The sequence below is a fragment of the Lepisma saccharinum genome, chromosome 4, assembly GCF_977018435.1.
Source record: "Lepisma saccharinum chromosome 4, izLepSacc3.1, whole genome shotgun sequence".
Taxonomy (NCBI): domain Eukaryota; kingdom Metazoa; phylum Arthropoda; class Insecta; order Zygentoma; family Lepismatidae; genus Lepisma; species Lepisma saccharinum.
In genome coordinates this window covers 80,592,568-80,614,057 of record NC_139232.1, presented here as the reverse complement: position 1 = coordinate 80,614,057, position 21,490 = coordinate 80,592,568, and the positions used below count along the sequence as shown (strand labels likewise).

Sequence of the window (21,490 nt, the reverse complement as noted above, 5' to 3'; positions counted from 1 at the left end):
ATAAGAAACTACTAAAACGAGAGCGAGAGAGAGAGCATGAACAAATATTTGTTATTTAATCATTATATATTCCATATTTGAAAAAAAAAGAAGAAGAAAAGAAACCAAAAAATTTTGTCTGCACATAATACAAGTAGCCTACGTTCCCATTTCATAAACAAATAAAACTACATCCCATATTATACACACATATTGTACATACAATGTGTAAAAAGTTGTGGTGTAAATAACAGATAACAAATGGAATTACAAAGGAATCGAAGGGAAACCAATCCCCTCTCTCCTATAGGAGATAGACTGGAGGACCTGAAAGCATGGGCTTTCAACCATTGGAGCGGGGGGCAAGGGAGGTACAGACAGAAATCTTCCATTTTCCTTCGGGCGGCTGTCTATACCTGGAACTGTTGAGGTGGAGGAAAAGCCAGCTAGGGTATCCAGCCGTGCCTGCAGATCACACCGAGGGATGAGAAGCACGTGGGAAAAAGTGTTGCATAAGTGGACGCTTCAAGACAATAAATATTGTGATTTGAAAATAATTAGAGACATGAGATTGATTAATCTATCTCTGCTAGACTAGCTACTCCTCAGTGCACGTCACTGATGGATACCGTAAGTGTTCTCACCTCAGGATAAAGCAGTCCCGAGTTCAAATCACTGCCTGGGTATGGGTGTTCTTTGCGAGTGTCACCTCTACATATCATCATCCACTCTAATATTCAAGATTAGCCACAAGTGGCAGAAAAGCGGAGCAAAGTAAAAAGAAAACAAATCAATTATTCATCTGAGGATAAGAAAAACATAACCTGTAAAGATATGTATTCTCGTTGCTACTGGCATGGGTTCCGGATCATATGTTACAGTGACGTACGAAAGGGGGCTTGAGGTTAGAGTCATAGGTGGATCCACATTTTTTTCTGGGAGATGCACACAGCATGTGCTGCATGCCTTTTTTCTACAAAGGTAGGACAAACTTTTATTTTTTATCAGACTGACTTGCATGTATTTATACAAATGCGTATAAAGCTATAAATCCCGTTAGAAAATCACTGCATGTTAGTCACTAATTAGCAGAAAAATGTGTTTATAACTGATCTTTTGGGCCTCCCGATAGCATAGTGGTAACACATCGCCTTGTAATCAAGGGGTCCCTGCTTCAATACCTGTTATAGTCAGGTTTGGATTTCACTTTTAATTGTACGTCCAGTATCAATTTTCTTCTCTTTCATAAAGTGGGCCTAAATACAAACTCAAACTAAAGACTGGCCTTTTAAAAGATTTTTCATGCTTTTGACATATCTGCTGTTTCTTCTTCCATTTTTCGTCTTTTACTTGGTGGTTGGTTTGTCCACTGGGTGATGTTCCAGCAATAATGACATCACATACTTTGAAGGATCAAAATATGTTAGAGGTGGATGATGTCTATTGGTGTCACTTTGAAATAGACAATTCAAAATAACAATATCTACAAATTCCCATTGCAAATTTTCGACACTCTGGGAGCAAACAACATATTTTTATTTATTTATTTAAGTTTGTGGTACCAACAGGCATTTAGCTGCCCAAATATAGGTCTCCGGTAATTACATTTAAAAGTTACAGCTACAAATATACATGTCACACACATACAAGTAAATTTGTTGTTGATAACATTAACAGAATTTGACATGCTAATCTAGAATATGCTCAGTCGAAAAAATCAAATTATATAAAAGTAAAGCTAATAATTTTTGGTATGTACACAGAAAAAGGAAGAAATAGAAATTCACGACACAAGTATAACAATAAATTATCATTATTGACAGGAGAAATCAACTAATGTACTTAAACACGTTCTGTTCACTATTTTATACAAATAATTCATATTTTGAAGTAAAAATAAGTGCAAGAAAAGACAATAAAAGACAGTAACACCTGAAAAGGTACTATAATGTCGTTCCGGTCGAAAAAAACTTGGGGAACCTCTTTGATGATGCCCACCTCCACCTACACACGTTCAGGGTCATGCACTTTGTGCCCTGGAGCCTTTAATTATAAATGAGGCCACCAGTTTCCTCAGAATTTGCTGGTTTCTCCATTTTCCCCTTTGTGTACTTTATTTACCTCTATTACAAGTATAAACATAATGCATTATGTATTTTGCTATGAAGACCAGAACAGGTCTCGTTTATATAATCTGGTTATTATATATTTTGGCTTGCTTGTCTTGGCATGTGAGGATGTTATCGAATGTATGTATCTTAATATTTAGGTCCTGTAGAATTTCAATGGAGGGTTGCTGTGTACATGAATCAGACAATGGGTCTATGATCAATGCCATGTCTTGTAGAGAAGTTTTGGAATTATGATGCTTAAGTTCTAGCAAATAGCTGAATGACTAGACACCGAGTTTTTCCATGGGTAGCGAAATGTTAAGGTCAATTTTATTGTAAACATACACTTAATATCCAGCATTGGATATTTTGTGGATATTCAAACTGTAAATTACATGGATATCGAGGATTCGAGATCCTATGATATCCAGGACTGGATATCCCATATACATCCAATGGATATTCAAAACTGGATACATATTGGACGTTCCATAGATGTCTGTAATATTAATGGATTTGATCTGGACATTCAATCCCTTGGAGATTTGTGCTGCATGAAAATTCAAAAGCACTGTACAGAGATTATCTACTGTTGTAGTTTTTGGAGTTTTAAAAAAAATAGTGAAACTTCTTTAGTGATTCTCTGTAGAGTACAACACACATAAATTTGCCGTTTCGTAGATACCAATTTTTGTTTCGTCTCCCTCTCTCTTAGTATCACGTGTTCTACCCTGCTCGAAAACCTTCGCTATTGTTGCCATATTGTCATTCCATTCCTCGACACACTCGTGCAAACATCGTTGAAAACAATTGAATAGCGCTCCAGCTCGTGGTTCACACCGTTCGGCAGGGACGGTAATGTGGGAATATAGCACGGCGTAGTGGTTGCTGCTTTTATGCAGTACATGTTCATTGGCTAGCTAGTAACTAGTGTTGCCAACTGTAATAATGAAGCACTATTTCTGTCATGGAAGGGGAAAGGCAGGTAAAATGACGGTGAGTTTTGTTGGATTGGAAGCACCATATTTTCATTTTATACTAAGTATTTTACCGGTTTGATGTGTATTGCGTGTGTGTATGTGAAAGTGTGTGTTTGTTAATGAACGTTAAATTCCATAATGCCTCCAGTTCTGTCAAAGTTGAAATCAAAAACCTTGCATTGCCAAGCTCGGGAAATTCTAAGCAACGTGCACGAGTTCATGAAGGAGGAAGCCAGCGAAGGTGTTAGCATCCCAATACAGCATTTTGGCAAGAGAGCAGCGGCTGCGACTGGAGTTCCTGAACGAACAATCAGGGCTATCATGAACGAAAGACAATCTCTTGAGATGTCAGAAGCCCCCCCCCCCACATCATTCCACACTCCCGGGAAAGAACTACAAAGACCAGCGACCAAATCGTCAGTGGACGCTTTCGATGAAAACGTTATCCGTAGGCGCATATACGACTACGCTCTGCGTGAAAACGAAGTGCCGACATTGAAAAAATTGCATGTCAAATTACAGGCGGACATACATTTTGTGGGAAGTCAAGAGAGTTTGCGACATTTGCTGCGAAAGATAGGACTTAGGTGGAGGAAGAGGAGGCTGTCATTTTTGCTGCTTAATGCGATGCATATTGTATTCTGTGTTAAAATTGCCATGCTTTGATGGGTGACCAAGTTCATAGCAGGGCCGGCAGAAGGGAAGGGCGAACCGTACCACCGGCCAGGGCAGCAAAATTTGAAGAGAAGAAAAAAATTAAGCCTATTGAAAACTGTGGTCGAGGGAGATATTCTTTTGCGCTTAATAGTATTGAAATAGCATAAGAAGTCTCATTATTTATTTTATATTTTGATGTTTTACTTAGGAATATATTGATTTTCAATTTCCCGTTGCTGGGTAATGGAGGGGGGGGGGGTCGAAATGTAGCGGCATCTACCACCACCGCCCAGGGAGGCAAAATGACTAGCGCCAGCCCTGGTTCATAGCAAAAGAAAAAGCTGCGCAGCTTATCGTCTAGTGGCAGTATATGTACTTGTTATTGTTGTGGAAGCCGGCATCGTTTGTAAATGTACAACAAAGGCAACCGACTGTCGCCGATCACAGAGAGGAAATAATGATACTGCTTGAGAAGGAGTGTTGTGGTCAAATTGTCGCGGTTTAACACGTTGGCATGTTGTTATCTGCCGTTGCAGTTCCGTACCAGTGTATACGGGTTTTGGGAGTTAGAACGCCACCAGTGCATTAATGCAATGAAAAATAATATTTTTTTTATTTTGTTTGAAATCACTCAAATAAGGAATCGTATGAAGACTTGTTCCCAGGCGGGAACAAACAATGTAGTGACGCGATACCATCTCCGCTTCAAACGCCGTACCCTTTTGTGAATGAAGACAGTGGATCTTCGAAATTAATAGGATTGAACCATTAAATTGTGCAACGCGGAAGTACGAAATCTTCTAAATTTCACGTAAGTAACTGCTTCTTTAGTTCTGTCGTGCATCGCACGGCAGAAATATCTGTGTTGGACTCTAGATAACAGGATCAAAGTGTGACAGAAATATGCAACATCTTGTTATTCTGTTCGCAGGGTACCGGGGGTACTTAGTAAAGTTCCAGCAGGGAGACTGCCTTTCTGCCAGTGACCCTGTGTTGCCACTTTTACCTGGGAAGGAACTTGTGGTCAAACAGCCACTTTTGCAAGAGCTGACAATGTTAAAATTTCCCCTTCACAAAGCAGCCAGTAGAGAAACAGGATTTATCAAAAATAACCATTCTGCACTATGATTGCACAACAGTTAGTATTGCGACACCACTGTAGCTATGCTATACTTACTATAGTTAATCAGTTTTGAGAAATCGTAACTTCAATGAAAACCTTTAATATTAAATCTTTATATTTTTATTACCCCTTTATAATACATAGACAGATGACAATTTGATTGTTTTCTAACATCTTTAGTCACAATTAGAATAAAACAGTTTTTACAATTAGGTATTAACAGAAAGTAACTTTCAAATGCAGAAATGTAATTTTCACAGACTTTTCTTTACCAATCTTTTATACAATACATTTTATTGCTACATACATATACACAATGCTGTGTCAACTTATAGTTAATTGAATTTAGAAATATGTATTCCTCCTATGTTCTTTATTTTGTTTAAGTGTTCTTACTGTTATTTAGATTGATAAACCTTGCTCTAAAACAACTCTGATTAGAATTCGTGCATCATCTTACACACATCATTCCTTTGCTGTATTCAGATAATACTTTATCTACAACATGATAGTGTTCCTGATCATGTGTAATACACAATAGAAAATACAGCTTCATTAAGCCATTAAAATAAAAAGGAATCATATGGTTCTTTCTATTTATTCCGTTCCCACCATTTGTGTATCTACTACAGACTCAAAAAATATTGACCATACGAAATGGCTTTGCTATGTATTAACAATCTCTGGATATACGTAGTTTGATATCAATGATTGGCCCCCACTTTGCACTCAGTTTAAACAAATGAATATCGACCAACTTATCTGACTATATTATTTTCATTAGAAAGCAATACTACGACACAGCAAGAAATTCACATTTATAAACAAATACAAGAGACAACAAAAATACATCTTAAAACAATTCAACATGCATAAACAACTATTTGATTAAGCACAGGTACATAATGATCACCGTGGCTTGAATATCTGTGCTCTCTCACTTACACCAGGAATTTTCACGTAAGAAGCCATGTGCTGTTCTAGATCATTACAACAAATCCAAACCAGATAGACCTCTTGCAAAAATGAAAAACTAATGGGCACATACATGTAAAAACCAATTTAAGTATAATGCCACAATACACTGAATATAATACAATTCTTAATAAACATCAAGAAAGATAAACGAGATCGAGAATTTGTACAATAATGGTACCACAATACACATGTGTTTTTCTATAAGAAAATTAATTTTCTAAGTGTTTCTACAGTTAACATATTCTGCCATTAAAGCACAGTTCAGTATACAGTACAACTTTTTTATCTTCTTGTTCTTCTATCTAAAGGTGTCATTCAAATCAATCTAAGGAGGATAATATTCAAGAAGCATTTTAATGTACATTTACCGTGAGTCTTAAAAGTACATATGAGGATATATGGTAATATTTCATACTGTATATATTCTGAAAACTTTGTTTCTTGGCAAAGAGTTCTCTTAGATATTATATAATTGTCATGTAAATTGTTTACATAGAAAAATCCAAATTTCAAAAAGCTGCGATTGTGAAGAGTCTTTGATAATAATTATGTAACAAGTTTTATATGTGGTAGGTCTTGCTAAGTTTTCCAATGTTACCTACTTATTGCAGCACTTACATCAAGTTTAAAATTTACTTTAAATATACATCTACGTGATTATATAGCTAAAGTGTGACAAGACCATGAAATATAAGCTTTCTTGCTACAACTAGTATCATGTGGGTTTTGATATCTCTATAGAATTGCAAGAAATATATTTCCAATTACAAACAAGATTAATTACAACTAAGTTACACGAGACATTGATCAGAAAACATGCAGTAAATATCATAGTGCATGCAGTGAAAATGTTCCTTCAGTAACAGTTTGAGTCATCATTTACAAAGAAATTGACTTTTCTATAGTTAATTATATGAATTTAACAATGAAAGCATGAAAATATATCTTTACGGTACAATTTGTAAAACTCTTTGTAGAACATAGTAGATTTTTCATAAAGAATATTCTTAGCTCAAAAGTAGTCAATCTCTAACAGTATTCAAAAGGCCTACTATATTCATATTGCATAATAATAAAAGCACTTTAGACATGTGGAATTTGTATCACAATTTGGATCAATTTTTGAAGGCATTATACAAGTATGGACGGTTTAGATGCTTTTGATACCTCTACAGCAAAAACATTCTGCAGATTACATAACGATTATTTTAGGAACTATTAGAACATTCATTAGATGAAATTAATGTTCACTAAAGGCCACATATGCTGGATATGTACATGTGTATGTAAATGAGGAAATATAATGTTCATTCTGTAGTCCCTTCACACTTTCAGTGATTTATATGTTTTATGCATAACTATTATCCTCTCTGTTTTAATATTAAAACCAAAGATACTTTTTACACACATCAACACTACATTTGTAATTGATATAAATGTAAAATTTTGTGCTTCTTATTTCTAGCAAATACATAGAAATTATGATGCAGAAAATTTATATTCGAAAAATATCATCAAGAGTAATATAATCCTTGCTAACTTTTCTCCAAGGGTAAATTATAATTAAGCTTGATACTGTAGATTCAAATTAATTTTAGGTAACAGTTTTTAACAAATTATGCAGTGAAACATTATTTCATTTCAGGATTTTTGAATTGATAAGTTTTTATTTCAACAAAAAGTAATTTCTTTTTTATGCAAATCTGTAGACAAAAATTAGAAGCAGATTTTTCTCCTCCAAAAATCTCACTATCAATGAAGTTTTTAGCTTGTTAATTTGTAGTTTGAAAATTTGTGTGAAATATTTATATGTTATCTGTTATTCTTCTTATACATAAGTTTAAAATTTCAGTTAACTTATTTTTTTTCTCTTACAAAGGAACATAAAAATTGGAAAATCTTTGACATGAAAAAAAAACAAGTTTCATTCTGTGGAAGTACAAATGGCTATCTATTAGTATTAAGAAGCAACAATACCACAAATTTCTTTTTAGAAGAATTCACAGTACCCTGAATATTGGACGGCAATTGTTAACATATATTGCATGTATACTCGATACGTAAACAAGAGTATATTTGAAATTATGTTTCAAAAATTTTAAAAAATAGACTATCATGTTCATGTCAAATCAACTACTTTCAAAAATTTTTTAAATTTATTTGTGCACACATTATATTCAAAATGATAAAACCTGACAGTTCATCTGAAGAAAAAAGTATAGAAATGATGGACGACATGTGCATTTAAAAGTATGTGACAACATAACATTTGTGCTTCAACATTTGGGAATACACACATTTATGTTTGCATGTAAAAGAAGTAGACATGTACACAACATTAATTTTCTCATCAAATGTTGATATTTCTATGTTCATCCTACTATTCTTCAAGCTGTATCCAATATGCAGATGATCGGGGCTAAATCTGCAAGTCTTTTCCACGTTGAATTTTCTCTTCTCCAATAGAGATAATGTTATTCTTTCTTACTCTTCACAATCTCTGTAGAAGTAGAAGTTATACTCCAAGAAGTCAGTTCCTAGTTTGTTGTTTGGCAGTATGCACACTGAATTACTCTGAAAAATATGATACTTGAGATTAGTTTGCAGAGTAATTCATATATCATTTCTACATAATGTAATTATGCATAAAATATTGATATAGAAATGACCAAGGCGTAATTGAAATTTATTAAAAAACATACATGAAAAAGTACTACATTTCTAATTTGGGTGATATTTCAGCATGTCCTATGGCTATTCCTTCAGGCCATGTGACTAATACATGCCATTTTATTTCAAAAGTTGTCAATAACCATCCTCCGTAGTGGAGTGGTTAGCACAGCATGTTATCATGCCACGGGTCATGTATTCAAATCATGGCTGGGCATGGGTGTTGTTCGTGAGTGTCCCTCCATCAGTTTCATCACATCATCACTCACCCTCACCTTTGCGAGAAGCCAAAAGTGGCAGAAAAGCGAAGTAAAATAAACCAAATCAAAATTTATGAATACTTCATGTGTCATGGTAGCTCATTCAGTAATACACCTGACTGCCATTTGGGAAACCTGAACGATATGGCCCAGGTATTAGTGTATGTGTACTAGGTTTGGCCTCCATGGCTAGAGGAAGAGAAACCATGGACAGGTTTATTCTGTTACTAGCTTTTTGTGTTGTGATACAATGTATGTGAATGTTTCAGACAAACATCCAGTTTTCAATTTAAATATGTTTTTTGTTCAATATCTGGTTTTCATCTTGTTCTACTAATATTAACCTCCATAACCATTTCCGTTACACAAACCTATCACTGAATTCATTCCAAGGTAAAAAATTACACACACATCCTTAATGATCATTAGAAACTGTGTTCTGGCAACTTGCCAGCGAGAGATGTAATGGAGTAGGAAGCAATGACAGGGCACCTTGCATTGTCTTTTACCTTCATTTTTAACCTTTCTTAACCCAACTTACCTTCTTGGGTTTTAAACTTTGACTATTCCTGTCTTAAGGCTTGGCTGAATCTTTGGTCGATGCCAGGGCAGCTTATTTCGAATTTTCCTCTCTTCTAAAAAAAAAACTCTATGATATTCTAAAATCTAAAAAATTACATCTGCTTAGAAGTCCTTCTAGAGTGTTCACATGAATCTTCATGTGACTTGCTTTCACCAGTGGCAAAGATATAGTACAAGCAATGCAAGCAAGCACTGCTTGCACTATCAAAATATTATTTAATGTACTTTATGTTGAGTGCCTTATTTAGTTTCTATCGCACTCAATTTCAAGAAATGTTACGGCTGCAAACTCTCTCAGCAGCCCATTGGCAAGCAGCAACCTCTCAGCTGTGTTGGTGAAGCATCCCCAAACCACTCATAAAAGCTCTGCTTTTTGGAGATTTTCGGCTTCTCACGAAAATAGCTGAGCCAAGCAGAAAGCAGACACTAATAGCAGAAAGCATCACGATCTCGAAGATGAATATTTGCTTTATTATAAACAAAGAATTATTGAAATAAATAATTATAAGTATTCTAAATTCCATGTAGACAAACTTTAAAGCATTACTTGAACTGTCACGATTTGTAAAGCTGTCAATAATGTCGATGTTCAGAGGTTAAGCCAAACATAATGTCCCTGGCACTGGAGAGTGCTGGAATCTGCAGAACAGCTGGCTGTTGTCCACCTCACGCCTCACTCATCTCAAATAACAACACCAGTGTTGACAAATAATTTACACGATATTTACCGTGAGTTTCCATATTCCATACAAACAAATTCAATAAACTGATGTTTTTTCGACAAAACTTATGTAAAGAAAGCAACGAAACTCTTTTTTGAGACCTGCAAATAGCAAAAACATTAAGTTTTAAATGCTATCAAACTCTAATACTATTTTTATTAATATGATACATTATTTTAAAAAAAGAACGGGTGCATTTTCAACCTGTTGTAATGACTTTTTATTCCAAAGCTTAATTAATTTTAAGGTTCAAGTCAGTTATTTTACTCTCCTGTGAACAATAATTTTTACAATGAGGTTGGTATCACTTTTCTGTTAGTTTCAGAGCTTTTCGGAACATTTTCCATTTGTGTGGGAAGAACAAGTTGTTCAAGTGAGTGTTCTCTTTTGTTTGGTGAATTTACCAAAACAAACATATTTCAAATTGTGTACGAGAAGCTGTAAGTAATAGCAAGTTTTTTATTATATCAATAATGTGATCAAGAATTTTGAACTAAGACACATGCCTTTCTTTCCTAGAAAAGCTGGGGCAATTGGCTGCATAATTTATTTACCTCCCTTTCGGAGAACTGCATTGCTTGCCACTGGCTTTCACTATAGTCTAGATATTCTCAATTTTGTCACTATGTAAGCTTATTAAACTATTGATAATATCTAGACAAATCAAAAGCAAACAACATGAAAATTCATGTGAATATTCTAGGAGGAATTCTAATTATATGTATCTTTTAAAGATTTTAGAATATCATAATGGTTGTTCAAAAAGAGAGAAAAATTCAAAAAATAATGCCCTGATGTCAGCCAAGCATTTAACTCCCGAAGAAACACGTAATGTGGTAAAAGCTAGAGAAAAACAGTAAGTACATGACAAAAATGGCATGTGGTGTAAGTTATGCCACATCAAAAAATACAAGCTTGTGATTCTAAAATCGCAAATCCATTGTTAATCCAGGGAAGCAGGAAGAGAGACACAAAATTAATAATAAATGTTCAATTGACACCGAGTAAATGTTAGTTGTGCACAATAGTATATGCTAGGCTATTGTTGCTGCTAGAACTCCTAGTGAGCCAGCGAGCACATTGGTATCATGCCTGGTTTCCTACTGGACTAGAATGAACCTGAAGATTATGGTTGTTATTTCAGTCATTATGAACAAAAGCAAATAATCAAAGTTGCAAATTGTGCAAGTCTTCTGCCCGGATTTTCAATTCTAAGAGCAATTCTAAAATGTTACATTAACATTATACCCAGGCGAAGATAAGTTCTGGTGGCCATTCATAGCACAGAATGATTATGTTGACAAAATCTTGTTTCCCAGCTGGCCATTTCATGGAGGAGGTATTCAAAGGTTGCCTGCATTGCACAAACAGGCAGACAGTGGTAATCACCTGTTTAGCTGCACATCTGGCAAAAAACAAAACTTCACATAGACTTAACTAATGATCAATTCATGTATAAAAATATGAAAAATCGAGCACAAAATCCCAAAAACCACAAAAATTAGCTATTGGAATTGTGCATGAAATTGTCAAATTGATGTATAAAATTACTTTACATTGAAACCATGCAGGAATGCAACAGAAGAAAATGTCCTTGTCATGTTTCTTTTCATTATACCAAGTGAAGTAACAATTCATATTACGATTGTGTATATTCAAAAGTTTAGCAGTCTCCTTTGGAATGAGGGATCCACTGATTAATTTTATTATCAAAAGTTATAATGGATGCATCAGCAATGAGGTTATTTAGTTCTTACTCCTAATAAAGGGATGAAAGCCCTTAGTTAGTAAAAACAATTAATTTAAAGCAAATAAATTGAAGCAACATTTTAATGCATATTTTGTCCTTTGTTAGTGCACATAAACCTGCCTCTATTTATGAGTTACAAGTCATATTTTATGTTCAGTTACATGCACTTGGTCACTCAATGTAAACATTCTTTTAAATCACATTACCATAATTAATTTTTAAAAACTTTTGCCAAAATTTTTCAAACACTACGTCAAAGAAAATAATAAAAGACATGCTGTTGAGCTGATGATAAGACCTGAATATGCATAAACAAATAAAATACATTGTTTTATTAATCTACGGTTTCTATTTACTTACACTAACAGTGGAGTAGATGGGTATTCTGAATCGGAAACTCTTGGAAATGAAATGGCCAACATTCAGAGAGAAGACCCCATCTTGGTTTCCTTCATCTGATGATTGTGATGACAAATGAGAGTCGCTTCTGCTCCCGAAGCAATCAACAGGGTGAATTGGCGAATCACAATTTTCTGGGTGAAGTGTAGAAATTTGTGTTGAACTAGAATGAAATAGGAAAAAGCTTGAAATTATAATACAACAAAAACTACCTGGGTGCATTACATTAGCAATTGAAATAGTGACTCATTAAGCAGAGTATGCACTAAATTTGAGTTTATTCTGCACTATCATGGGTAAGCATCACAACTTTCTCAATGCAAACTGGTGTGGCAAGTAAGATAAAGACTAGTTGCAAAGGAACTTCCACCTGGCATTTGCATGCATGCATAACTCGCTATGTCAGATAATCTGCCTATGCACAAGGGGTACATTTTGTCTCTGATTTCTAGTGATGAGAAGGTTTCTAATAGTCATGAACCGGAATCTCGCTCTGGTCCATTTTGACCCCTGATTAATGCATGTATTGTTTGAGTGGTTTTTAATGTCACCAACCTGATTTATCCTGTACATCTAAGCATCTATACTTCCCCATGAAGCAAAACTACCTGTATGCATATGAAAAAGCTGCATCATGTACAAATGTTCGAAGTATGGTTCTAATTCACTGATAACAACATTATGAATTTAGAAAAATATAGGATAAAAGTATTACTTACTGAAATTGAAGAACAAGGTTTTCATCAGGCATGAAACGGCTTACAGGAATCTGATATGTAAAGTTTGTGGCCGTCCTATCAATGCATCGAGTGTAGTCCATCGCTTCTGGCAGGCAGAATTCTGATGTCAAGGTCTGATTGAAATGACGACCTTGAAGAGTTACTGAGAACATGTTTTGCTCATTGTCTGAAACCAGAATAAGAAATTAGAAATTAATATATCTAAAACACTATTGGGGAGAGTGAGGCAGAGTTAAACAGGTCAAGGATGTGCATCGACCCTAGCTAAATGATAGGCAAATCAGTGAAAATGAGCCAATGAGAGGCTAGGAAGGGCCACTGCAGCTTTGAGAAGCTCAATGCAAGGTAGTAGTATGTTTGCCTCAAAGTTGATGATTTCAAGGGGTATGCATTTATGTAACCTTCATAAGGATTATGGCATGAAACTAAATGTGCAATAAATTTTTGATATATTTTCAGATATGTTCAGTAGCTTCTTCCAAAATGATAAATTACATTATAATATTTCATTGTATTAGTATATTGTAATGTTTGACTGACGTGTCCAATATCACAGCATAAAAATGCAAATGTGATTAATGGACGAAATAAATCTAAATCTAAATCTATAAACATAAATCAAGTTTGTTGAAAAGAGTAACATATTCATGCAAGAAGTCCAATGCTCCACGATGTACTATCATGTGAACAGTGGCGCATTCTGAAAATTTGACCAGGTTTACTTCAACAATTCTTATTTATTGTATATAATTATAATATACCGATCTAGATTAATTAGATGTATTAGAAATAAAACACCAATGCATGCATTCAGGTTAATAAACAAAAGCAGAAGGCAGACAACTTCAATTTTTCTGGTAATATCTATATTTTTAATACAATCGCCCTTTTTACGTAGAATTGGATCTAGATTTCCCTGCACCAAGGGAAATTTTCCTTCATGTAGCAACACTTCCTGTGCCATTATTTAAATTCTGGTTTACATATCATATCTTATCTGTCCTCATGTTTCAATGATTATGAGATATTATCTGTCCATGTTTCCGATCCATATGTAACAACTGACTGCCATCTTATACAGATTTATTCATGAAGAAAGTAATATTTAAAAATAAATTGTTCTATGTTTATTTTTTGATGCACATGAAAAACACAGACTGCTATCATCAGAGAAACTCTCATTTTTTAAATTTTTTTTTGTAATGTTGCTGAAAGTGTCGTGTTGGCATCATTCTCCATGTGATGTATGTACACATGATATTCTATTTCTTGCAAAATGCATCTGAGCTCATAATAAATGACCACATTGGACACCTATTCGGACATTACAAATAAGATATTTGAATAAGAGAAACTCTGAGTGTTTCTCTGACAACAGCTATTTGTATTTTCCATATGCCTCAAAAATAAACACAGAACAAATTTTCAAATGTATTACTTGCTTTATGAATAATTTTAGTTTTTTAAAAAATATGTATTTGTATTTTATCCATATCAGTAAAATTTTCCTACTGGCCCATTCATAGTATTTACATGCAATACCCAAGACAATAAACACATAATTTGGAAATCAATTTTTGAAAAGAATACAATTTCTTAGAGAAATGAGTAGGTTAACCAAAGCTCCTACCTGGTAAGCTTTCCAGGCTACCATCCCCATCAACTAAGCCTTCTTGATTGTCATGTATGATTTGATGTTGTGAACCAGTCCGCCTCTTTCTTCTCATTACATTCACATCTCGTTGACTATTGTCCACAGTCAACCAAGATGAGGGCTTAAAAAAAAGGAATTAAAGGAATATATTATTTACTGTAACAAAGTAAATTCATATTTTGGGAAGAGAGAGGTGCTAGTAAATATGTAGAGAGAGCTCATGCACTCACTTCTGCATGAAACTGGTTTTCAAAAACCAGCTTCCTGGACAAGTGAGTACATCATCTCTATATATATATACTGAGAGAGTGAGTAATTAATTTCAGTGTGAGTTCAGACTCAAGAGAGAGGTAAAGCTCCTTCAGCTGAAAGAAAGAACATTTGTTAAAGCAAATAGTATTCAAGCACAACTTAAACGTTTGCTAGTTTTCTATCTCATTGCACCATAAAGGAGGTGCAAACAATCTAAATTTTGACTGGATTTAAACTGAACCTTGCCTGTTGGTGAGGATCGACCAAGATCACAAATCACTTAGAAGACACAGAACTGGCATGTTGTCCACAAAAACTTTTTTTTTTTTTTTTAATTGTAAAGGAAATTGAAAATGGAATACTAGTTTCAAGATCAGAATCTGTGCTAGAATAGAGGTCTCCAAAACTTTCATCTGCAACATCAGTCACAATATCAGTATATAGTAAACATACTCTACAGGCAAGGATGCCTAGAGAAGAAATTTATGATGTATGCTGTGTCATAGAATTTTTTTTGTGGGAGGGGAGGGGGGGACAAAATAATTTAAATCTGATCAAAAAAAATATTTTAAGAATATCTATATTTTTTACTTATCTTCACACAAAAGTAAAAATTGGTTGCCTGAATTATTAATTGAATTTTTGTTATTAAACATCATTTTTCTACCTGTGGGTTAATAACAAAGATGGTATTAAGTGGATGGTAAATGAAATGAAAGGGTTCTCAAAAATATTTATACTTTACTTGGGATTTGAACCCTGGTCCCTTCAATTTATAGGGAGAGGGGTTGTGGTCCCTTCATCATGTCATTAAGATTTTAGTAGTTTAATGACCAATTTTTGAAAAGAGTCCAATTGAACAGTGTTGTAACCAAACACCAAGTGGGGAACCAGTGGCTGCTTTCCATTACCATTTCCAACTAAGTGACATGTAGAAATCCTTGTATCATAGATTTAAACCAGGAATGTCTGACTTCCGAGTGTATGTGTAAACACACACATAATACAATTTACCATTGTAGCTTTGTGATTATACATAACATATAACACAACAATATACAGGGTGTCCTGTAAGTCTGGACCCATAGGAGTTTTCAACAGGACAGCTACTCTCCAGTGAGACATTGCTTTAACATACAGGCTCCAGAATATTGGACTGTATGCCAAGGATAAATTAAGTTACCTCCAAGGAACCCAGATCTCACTCCACTGAATTTGGTTTTGTGGGGCAACGTAAAAGCCAAAATTCAGAGCATTCTCCTTCTTAAAGAAAGCACATTGCCTATATACCCAGACTTACAGAATGCAATGTATTTGTAGTAAGAAATCTACAACATAATGCTAAATCTCATTTGCTCATTTTAGTGCATTTGTGTATATATTAATTATTTACTCTAATGACTCTTACAATACAGAGAATTAGTTTGAAGTAAATTAGTAAGATTTCTGAATTAGTGAAGCTAGAGCACACATTCTGAGCTCATTTGGAAGCAAAGAAATGGTGAATCAGAAGAAAAGTCAAATGAACTCAGAATATGTTGTCTATCTCTACTCCTGAAAATATATTAATATTTTGAAATTAGCTATTTTTAAAACATTCACTTTGTACTTCCCTACATGAGAAGCATTCCTTATGAGCAAATCAAACCAAGAAATTTGTTTCTTTGTGCTTTCAAAGATCAAAACTTGCTTCCAAATGATTTCCACAGAACAGCATTTTGTAACTTGCAAAATATCTATCGTATTTGCCAATCCCAATTTAATGTATAACTTTATCTTTCAGTAGAATATCTACATCTTTTCACAAATTAAATGTTGAACATATCATTTGGAAATAAAACATTACCTCTTTAACTAAAGCATGATGTTCATTTGGCAGTTCCTGCACATCAAAGCTGTTCTGCTCAAGGGAGTCACTCTGGGAATCCCTTGTAGCCTTCATGATGTCATCAAGGCTATTAGCTGCTGCTGTCACTGTTGCTGCTTCATGGTTTCCAAATGCTGCTAAAAAATTAATCAATCCTCATTATCAAGACATTGAACAGATACATCAAATTGCAATGAATAGCAGATTAAAATAATAACTTCTTGGTGTGTTTCTGAAACATCCCAACAAATACAATTTTGAAATACCTCACCTGACACTTCATCGTTGTGATCAGGCCTACCTCCTGCAACACAACGTGATATGTTGATAATCTTGGGTGTTGAAACTGGGAGACATACTCAAGTTTCCAAGTTTTATTGCTACTGTCCTCTCATGAAATGTGGCAAATATATTTTGTTATATAAATAGCAACATTCAAAGTAAAAGGTAATATATAGAAGCATGCATATTTCATTTTTGACGGAAACACGAAATTTGAAATAACACTCCGTAATGTTCATTTTGCATGTTTCTGTAATATGTGAGGTGCATTTTCCTACCATGTTTTGTCACTAAATGGTGCGAAATGAACTGTAAAGTACGGAATAAATTTTCAAACACGAAATTTAGAGTTTATATTTACCGACGTGATTTTATTTGAAGTCTGAATTATCCTGAGAGCTATGCAAATCACAAAAAATTGCTTAATTTTGCGGTACATATTTCAGAAGCAAAAATGGACTCCTTTACACAGGAATAAACTTAATACTCTGACAACTACAAATGTGCTATTAGAAGGGAAAAGTTAGTTTTGTATTACGAGTGTAGTTTTTAATCAAATTTAGGGATTTCATTCACCATTTTAACACTGAAATGCAATTTTATATACTGCATTTGATCCCAAAATGTGCCAAGTTGTTGCATTGAAATCTGGATATTTTATTCACCATAAATATGCGACTCTAGTAATATAGGCCTATTGTAATAATAATTTAACCTGAGAAATCATTATCATTAATTGATATTACAAGTGAATTTTCTGATTGTGTAGTCAGTAATAGCTGCTGCTTCAAGGTGGTGATGACAGTGATACGCTACCCTTGAAAATGTAAGTCACAATGTTTTAAAACATCAGATACTGTTAAGGTTTCATGTGAAGACATGAGGCAACACCCTAAATGATAATATCCAGAGTTGATGTAAAGCAGATCATACTTCAGTTCAGTTCAATTATCCAAAATTAAGTGATAAAATCTTGTGGCAAGCTGATTTTAAAAATCTCACATCTGAGAGCCATTAGTTTCAATATTTTTCAAGACAGAGAGACAACTTTGGTATAATGAAGGAAACTTATTCCTTGTTCCAAAACAAGAGATAAAAATGAAAAATTTAATTTATAATTTGCTTACACATTTGTTGTATACCTCTGTTTTCTTCCACTTGTGAGGTCACCTGGGGATCCTGATTTTCCTCAATATGTGGCATCTCTGACAAGCAGCAAAAAACCTACAATAATAAAAACATAATCTATAGCAGTGTTTGGAAGTTACTTGTTATCATTTTTACAGTTATCAACAGTTACTCTTACAGTTACTTTTCAACACAATTTATTAACTTGAAAATCTGTGGTGTGGGGAAGAGCTAAGTTTGACAACTCTGTTTCCAACTGTGTGTCTTCTTTGGATGTGAAGGTGAAATGACTTTTGTGAAATAGCCAAAGGCTAAGGAAACTAGTCCTCATACATTTATTTTATTACAATCAATAATCATTAATTATGTGTAATTTGTTTTCAAGAAATTTCCAGCAGAAAGTAGCTGTAAAAGATACTTAGTTATTTTTTAAGTAGCAGATACTTTTTGAAATAAGTAACTGTAACATAATTTCTTTTAAAAAGTAACTTTCTGAACACTGATCTATATAGTAAATATCTGAAAACAAAGGACTGGTATTGAAGAATACATAGCTTAATATGAAATCCAATTACCTTTGTACTTAAAGTGCATTTTTCAAGGACCTCTTCTAGAAAATAATTGAAAGCAAAATCTGAAATGTCTTTATATGATCAAAATGAAAACTATTTATTCTGAAAAATTTCATTTTTTATGTTAGAAGCTCACTGTTCTGTAGGAGCCTTTCAGTGCATTAACATTCATAGGCATAACTAGCAGGGGTTGGGGTCCTGACGTGCCATTCAACACCATTCCTACTCATACTTTGCCTATTCTAGACTCACTGATTTCAACTCGAAATGACTCTCCAATTGTAAGATGCTGCTGACCTCTGCACTGAAAGGTTATGACCGATCTCGCTAATAAAATCACTTGAATCCATCATCATTGATTGATTGATTGATTTGGTGTTTTAAGTCCACTTTATGCACAGTAAGGCTAATCGGAACTGGACCTACAATTTAAAGTGGGATCCGAACCACTATGTGCCTCCACCAGGTATCGAACCTGGGACCCCTTGATTACAAGGCAACAACGCTACTACTGCACCATCGGGGAGGTTACTCATCATTGAATTGAGGCAAGATGGTCCCCCAGTTACATCCTAAATATGAGACTACATCTTTTCCAACTTAACATGGGTTTTGAAGAACATTGGGAAAATTGTTTTTCAATTAACATTACTACCAAGTTTCCGCTAACAGCAAGAAGTGAAACAAAGATCCATATGCAGATAAGAATCATAGACAAATCTCGGTAATAGGTGCAGTGTGGGTACTTATAATTATTCCCTCAGCAATCTGCTGCCTCAGTTTCCAAATTTCCTTTGAAGCTTACCAGGCTTGTATGGGTGCAATGGCATGAAACAATAAATCCGAGGTTGGAGGGGGAGGAATGGGGGGGGGGGTGATGTAACTGCCAAGATGCAAAACCAGCACCATTTTTGTCACTTCCCACAAGCTTCAGTACCACACCGCCACTAGTAAATTCATCCTGCGCATCAAAGGAACTTGCCATACCATAAATGGTATCTATATATTCATGTGCAACATCTCTGATGGTTTTTACCTGGAAAAACATCCATAGCCCTCAACCTCTGATTCTACAACCACCACTCCTCCACCCTAAGCCTGGACTTCAATGTTGCTGTCTATGCCAACAATCACAATATCCCTTTGAACAACTGCTTGCAGGTAGTGATCATCCACCCTTTACTCCAATCTACCAACACCTTAGTACAGAAAAGATGGGAGAGGGCCTACATATCAGTCATGAGTACAACCACACCCCATGGTGTGAAAAAAAAAAATACTCAGTAACTTTCCCAGCCAACCCTGTCTTCTCCTTCTCATCTGCATTCCCAACCCTCCCTTCTCCTATATCTTTGATCTGGATGTGGAAATTTTGTAGATCAAACTCTGACTTCTGTTTCCACTATCTCTCTTTTACCTATGACTGAAGAGGCAGCTTGCGACCATGAAAATCTAATTTTTTCCAGTGTCTGGTGAGTATTTCCCATTTCCTTCTTATTTCCTTTATTATATATATATATATATATATATATATATTATCTCAATAGGGTTACAATTAAGCCATACAACATTTCATTTAGAATAATATTAATACAAATAATGGCTTGATGCCCTATGCATGTGATCCTTATGACTTCAGCATGAAACCAACATAAGACTGAACTGCTACATTTCATATCTATTTCAGTGTAAATTAAAATCGAGGATATATTTTAACATGTCTAAAAAAAACTGCGAATACTTCACCTGGCATGCTGAAGATTCACCATCCAAATAGTGCATGGGATGCAAGCACTCGGGCGGTCGGCCTAACACCGGAGGCCTCAGGGTGTAGTCCCTTGGAACAGCATCTTGTTCCAAAACTTCCGGCTCTGTGGTTTGTGGTTCCAAGGGTGACGAAAAATGCTTGATGTCAGGAGGCTTAATTTTCTGTGATGTGTAATACCATGACAGCTCTTTGGAAGAGGATGGGTATTTTGTAGGCTTCATGGATGATGGTGTTGAAGCAGAAGTTGTCAATGGAGGCACCTGTGTTGCTGACAACCTACTAAAAATAAAAATAATTTTACATTGCGTTATTCCAAACCTTGAGGCTATGAAGTAAAAATTCAAATATCAATTTGCAAACTAATGTTTTACTTTGAATAAACAGGTTAATGTTATGCTCTCCAACCTCACCCTAAAAATCAGCAACTTATGACAATTTTTACCAGTGAGTGAGCCAGTCAGTCACAGTCTCCCCCCCACCCCCTCTCACTCTCCCGCTCTCTTTCTCTTCTATGTTTTCCCATGAAATGTCTGATAGAATAGCCATGGAACTTGATTGTGATTGCAAGATATCAGTCTCCAAATTAACTATACAGGACGAATACAATTTTTGTGTGATTACTTTGCAGCATCAAAACCAGATGCTCTGATAAATCGCAGTAGAAAATTGATAATTTATTTTGACTCTTTAAACATGGTAACCGAGCTATAAGATATCTGGGAATCATATAGTTGTGTGATAAATTTATTGATAATAAATGACAGTTTAGCTTCAAGTCTTCCAAATAAACCTTATTTCTAGTTTATTGAGGAATAGGAATAGCCCATCAGTAGCCTTATTGCCTAATTCTCATTCAAACTGAAAGTGGATGCTTTGACTTTCTCTGAGTTAATGGTTACTATGGTAATATAAAAACTTTTTCCAATTGATTGAAAATTCCATGTTTGTATTTCAAACAGGCCTGATTTACTCCAATGTAGCATAGATTGCCATACTAAGTCTTCCAGGAAACTTTT

General features: G+C 34.7%; 1 protein-coding gene across 8 annotated transcripts in view; it reads right to left on the bottom strand.

The window, feature by feature from the left end:
- Positions 1-4,982: 4,982 nt before the first annotated feature.
- The window catches only part of LOC145986627 (uncharacterized), a 219,896-nt gene continuing 203,388 nt past the window's right edge, over positions 4,983-21,490 (bottom strand). For 4 of the 8 annotated variants that reach the window (XM_083120859.1, XM_083120862.1, XM_083120865.1 and 1 more), the window contains 7 exons: positions 20,453-20,753; positions 18,134-18,230; positions 16,704-16,861; positions 14,582-14,726; positions 12,931-13,117; positions 12,173-12,374; positions 4,983-8,402 (listed from right to left, as the gene is read on the bottom strand). In XM_083120859.1, the coding sequence (XP_082976985.1) occupies positions 8,313-8,402; positions 12,173-12,374; positions 12,931-13,117; positions 14,582-14,726; positions 16,704-16,861; positions 18,134-18,230; positions 20,453-20,753 (1,180 nt within the window). In that variant the 3' untranslated portion in view covers positions 4,983-8,312. The remainder of the gene's footprint in view (positions 8,403-12,172; positions 12,375-12,930; positions 13,118-14,581; positions 14,727-16,703; positions 16,862-18,133; positions 18,231-20,452; positions 20,754-21,490) is intronic. The other 4 variants (XM_083120861.1, XM_083120860.1, XM_083120863.1 and 1 more) reach the window with 4 other exon arrangements.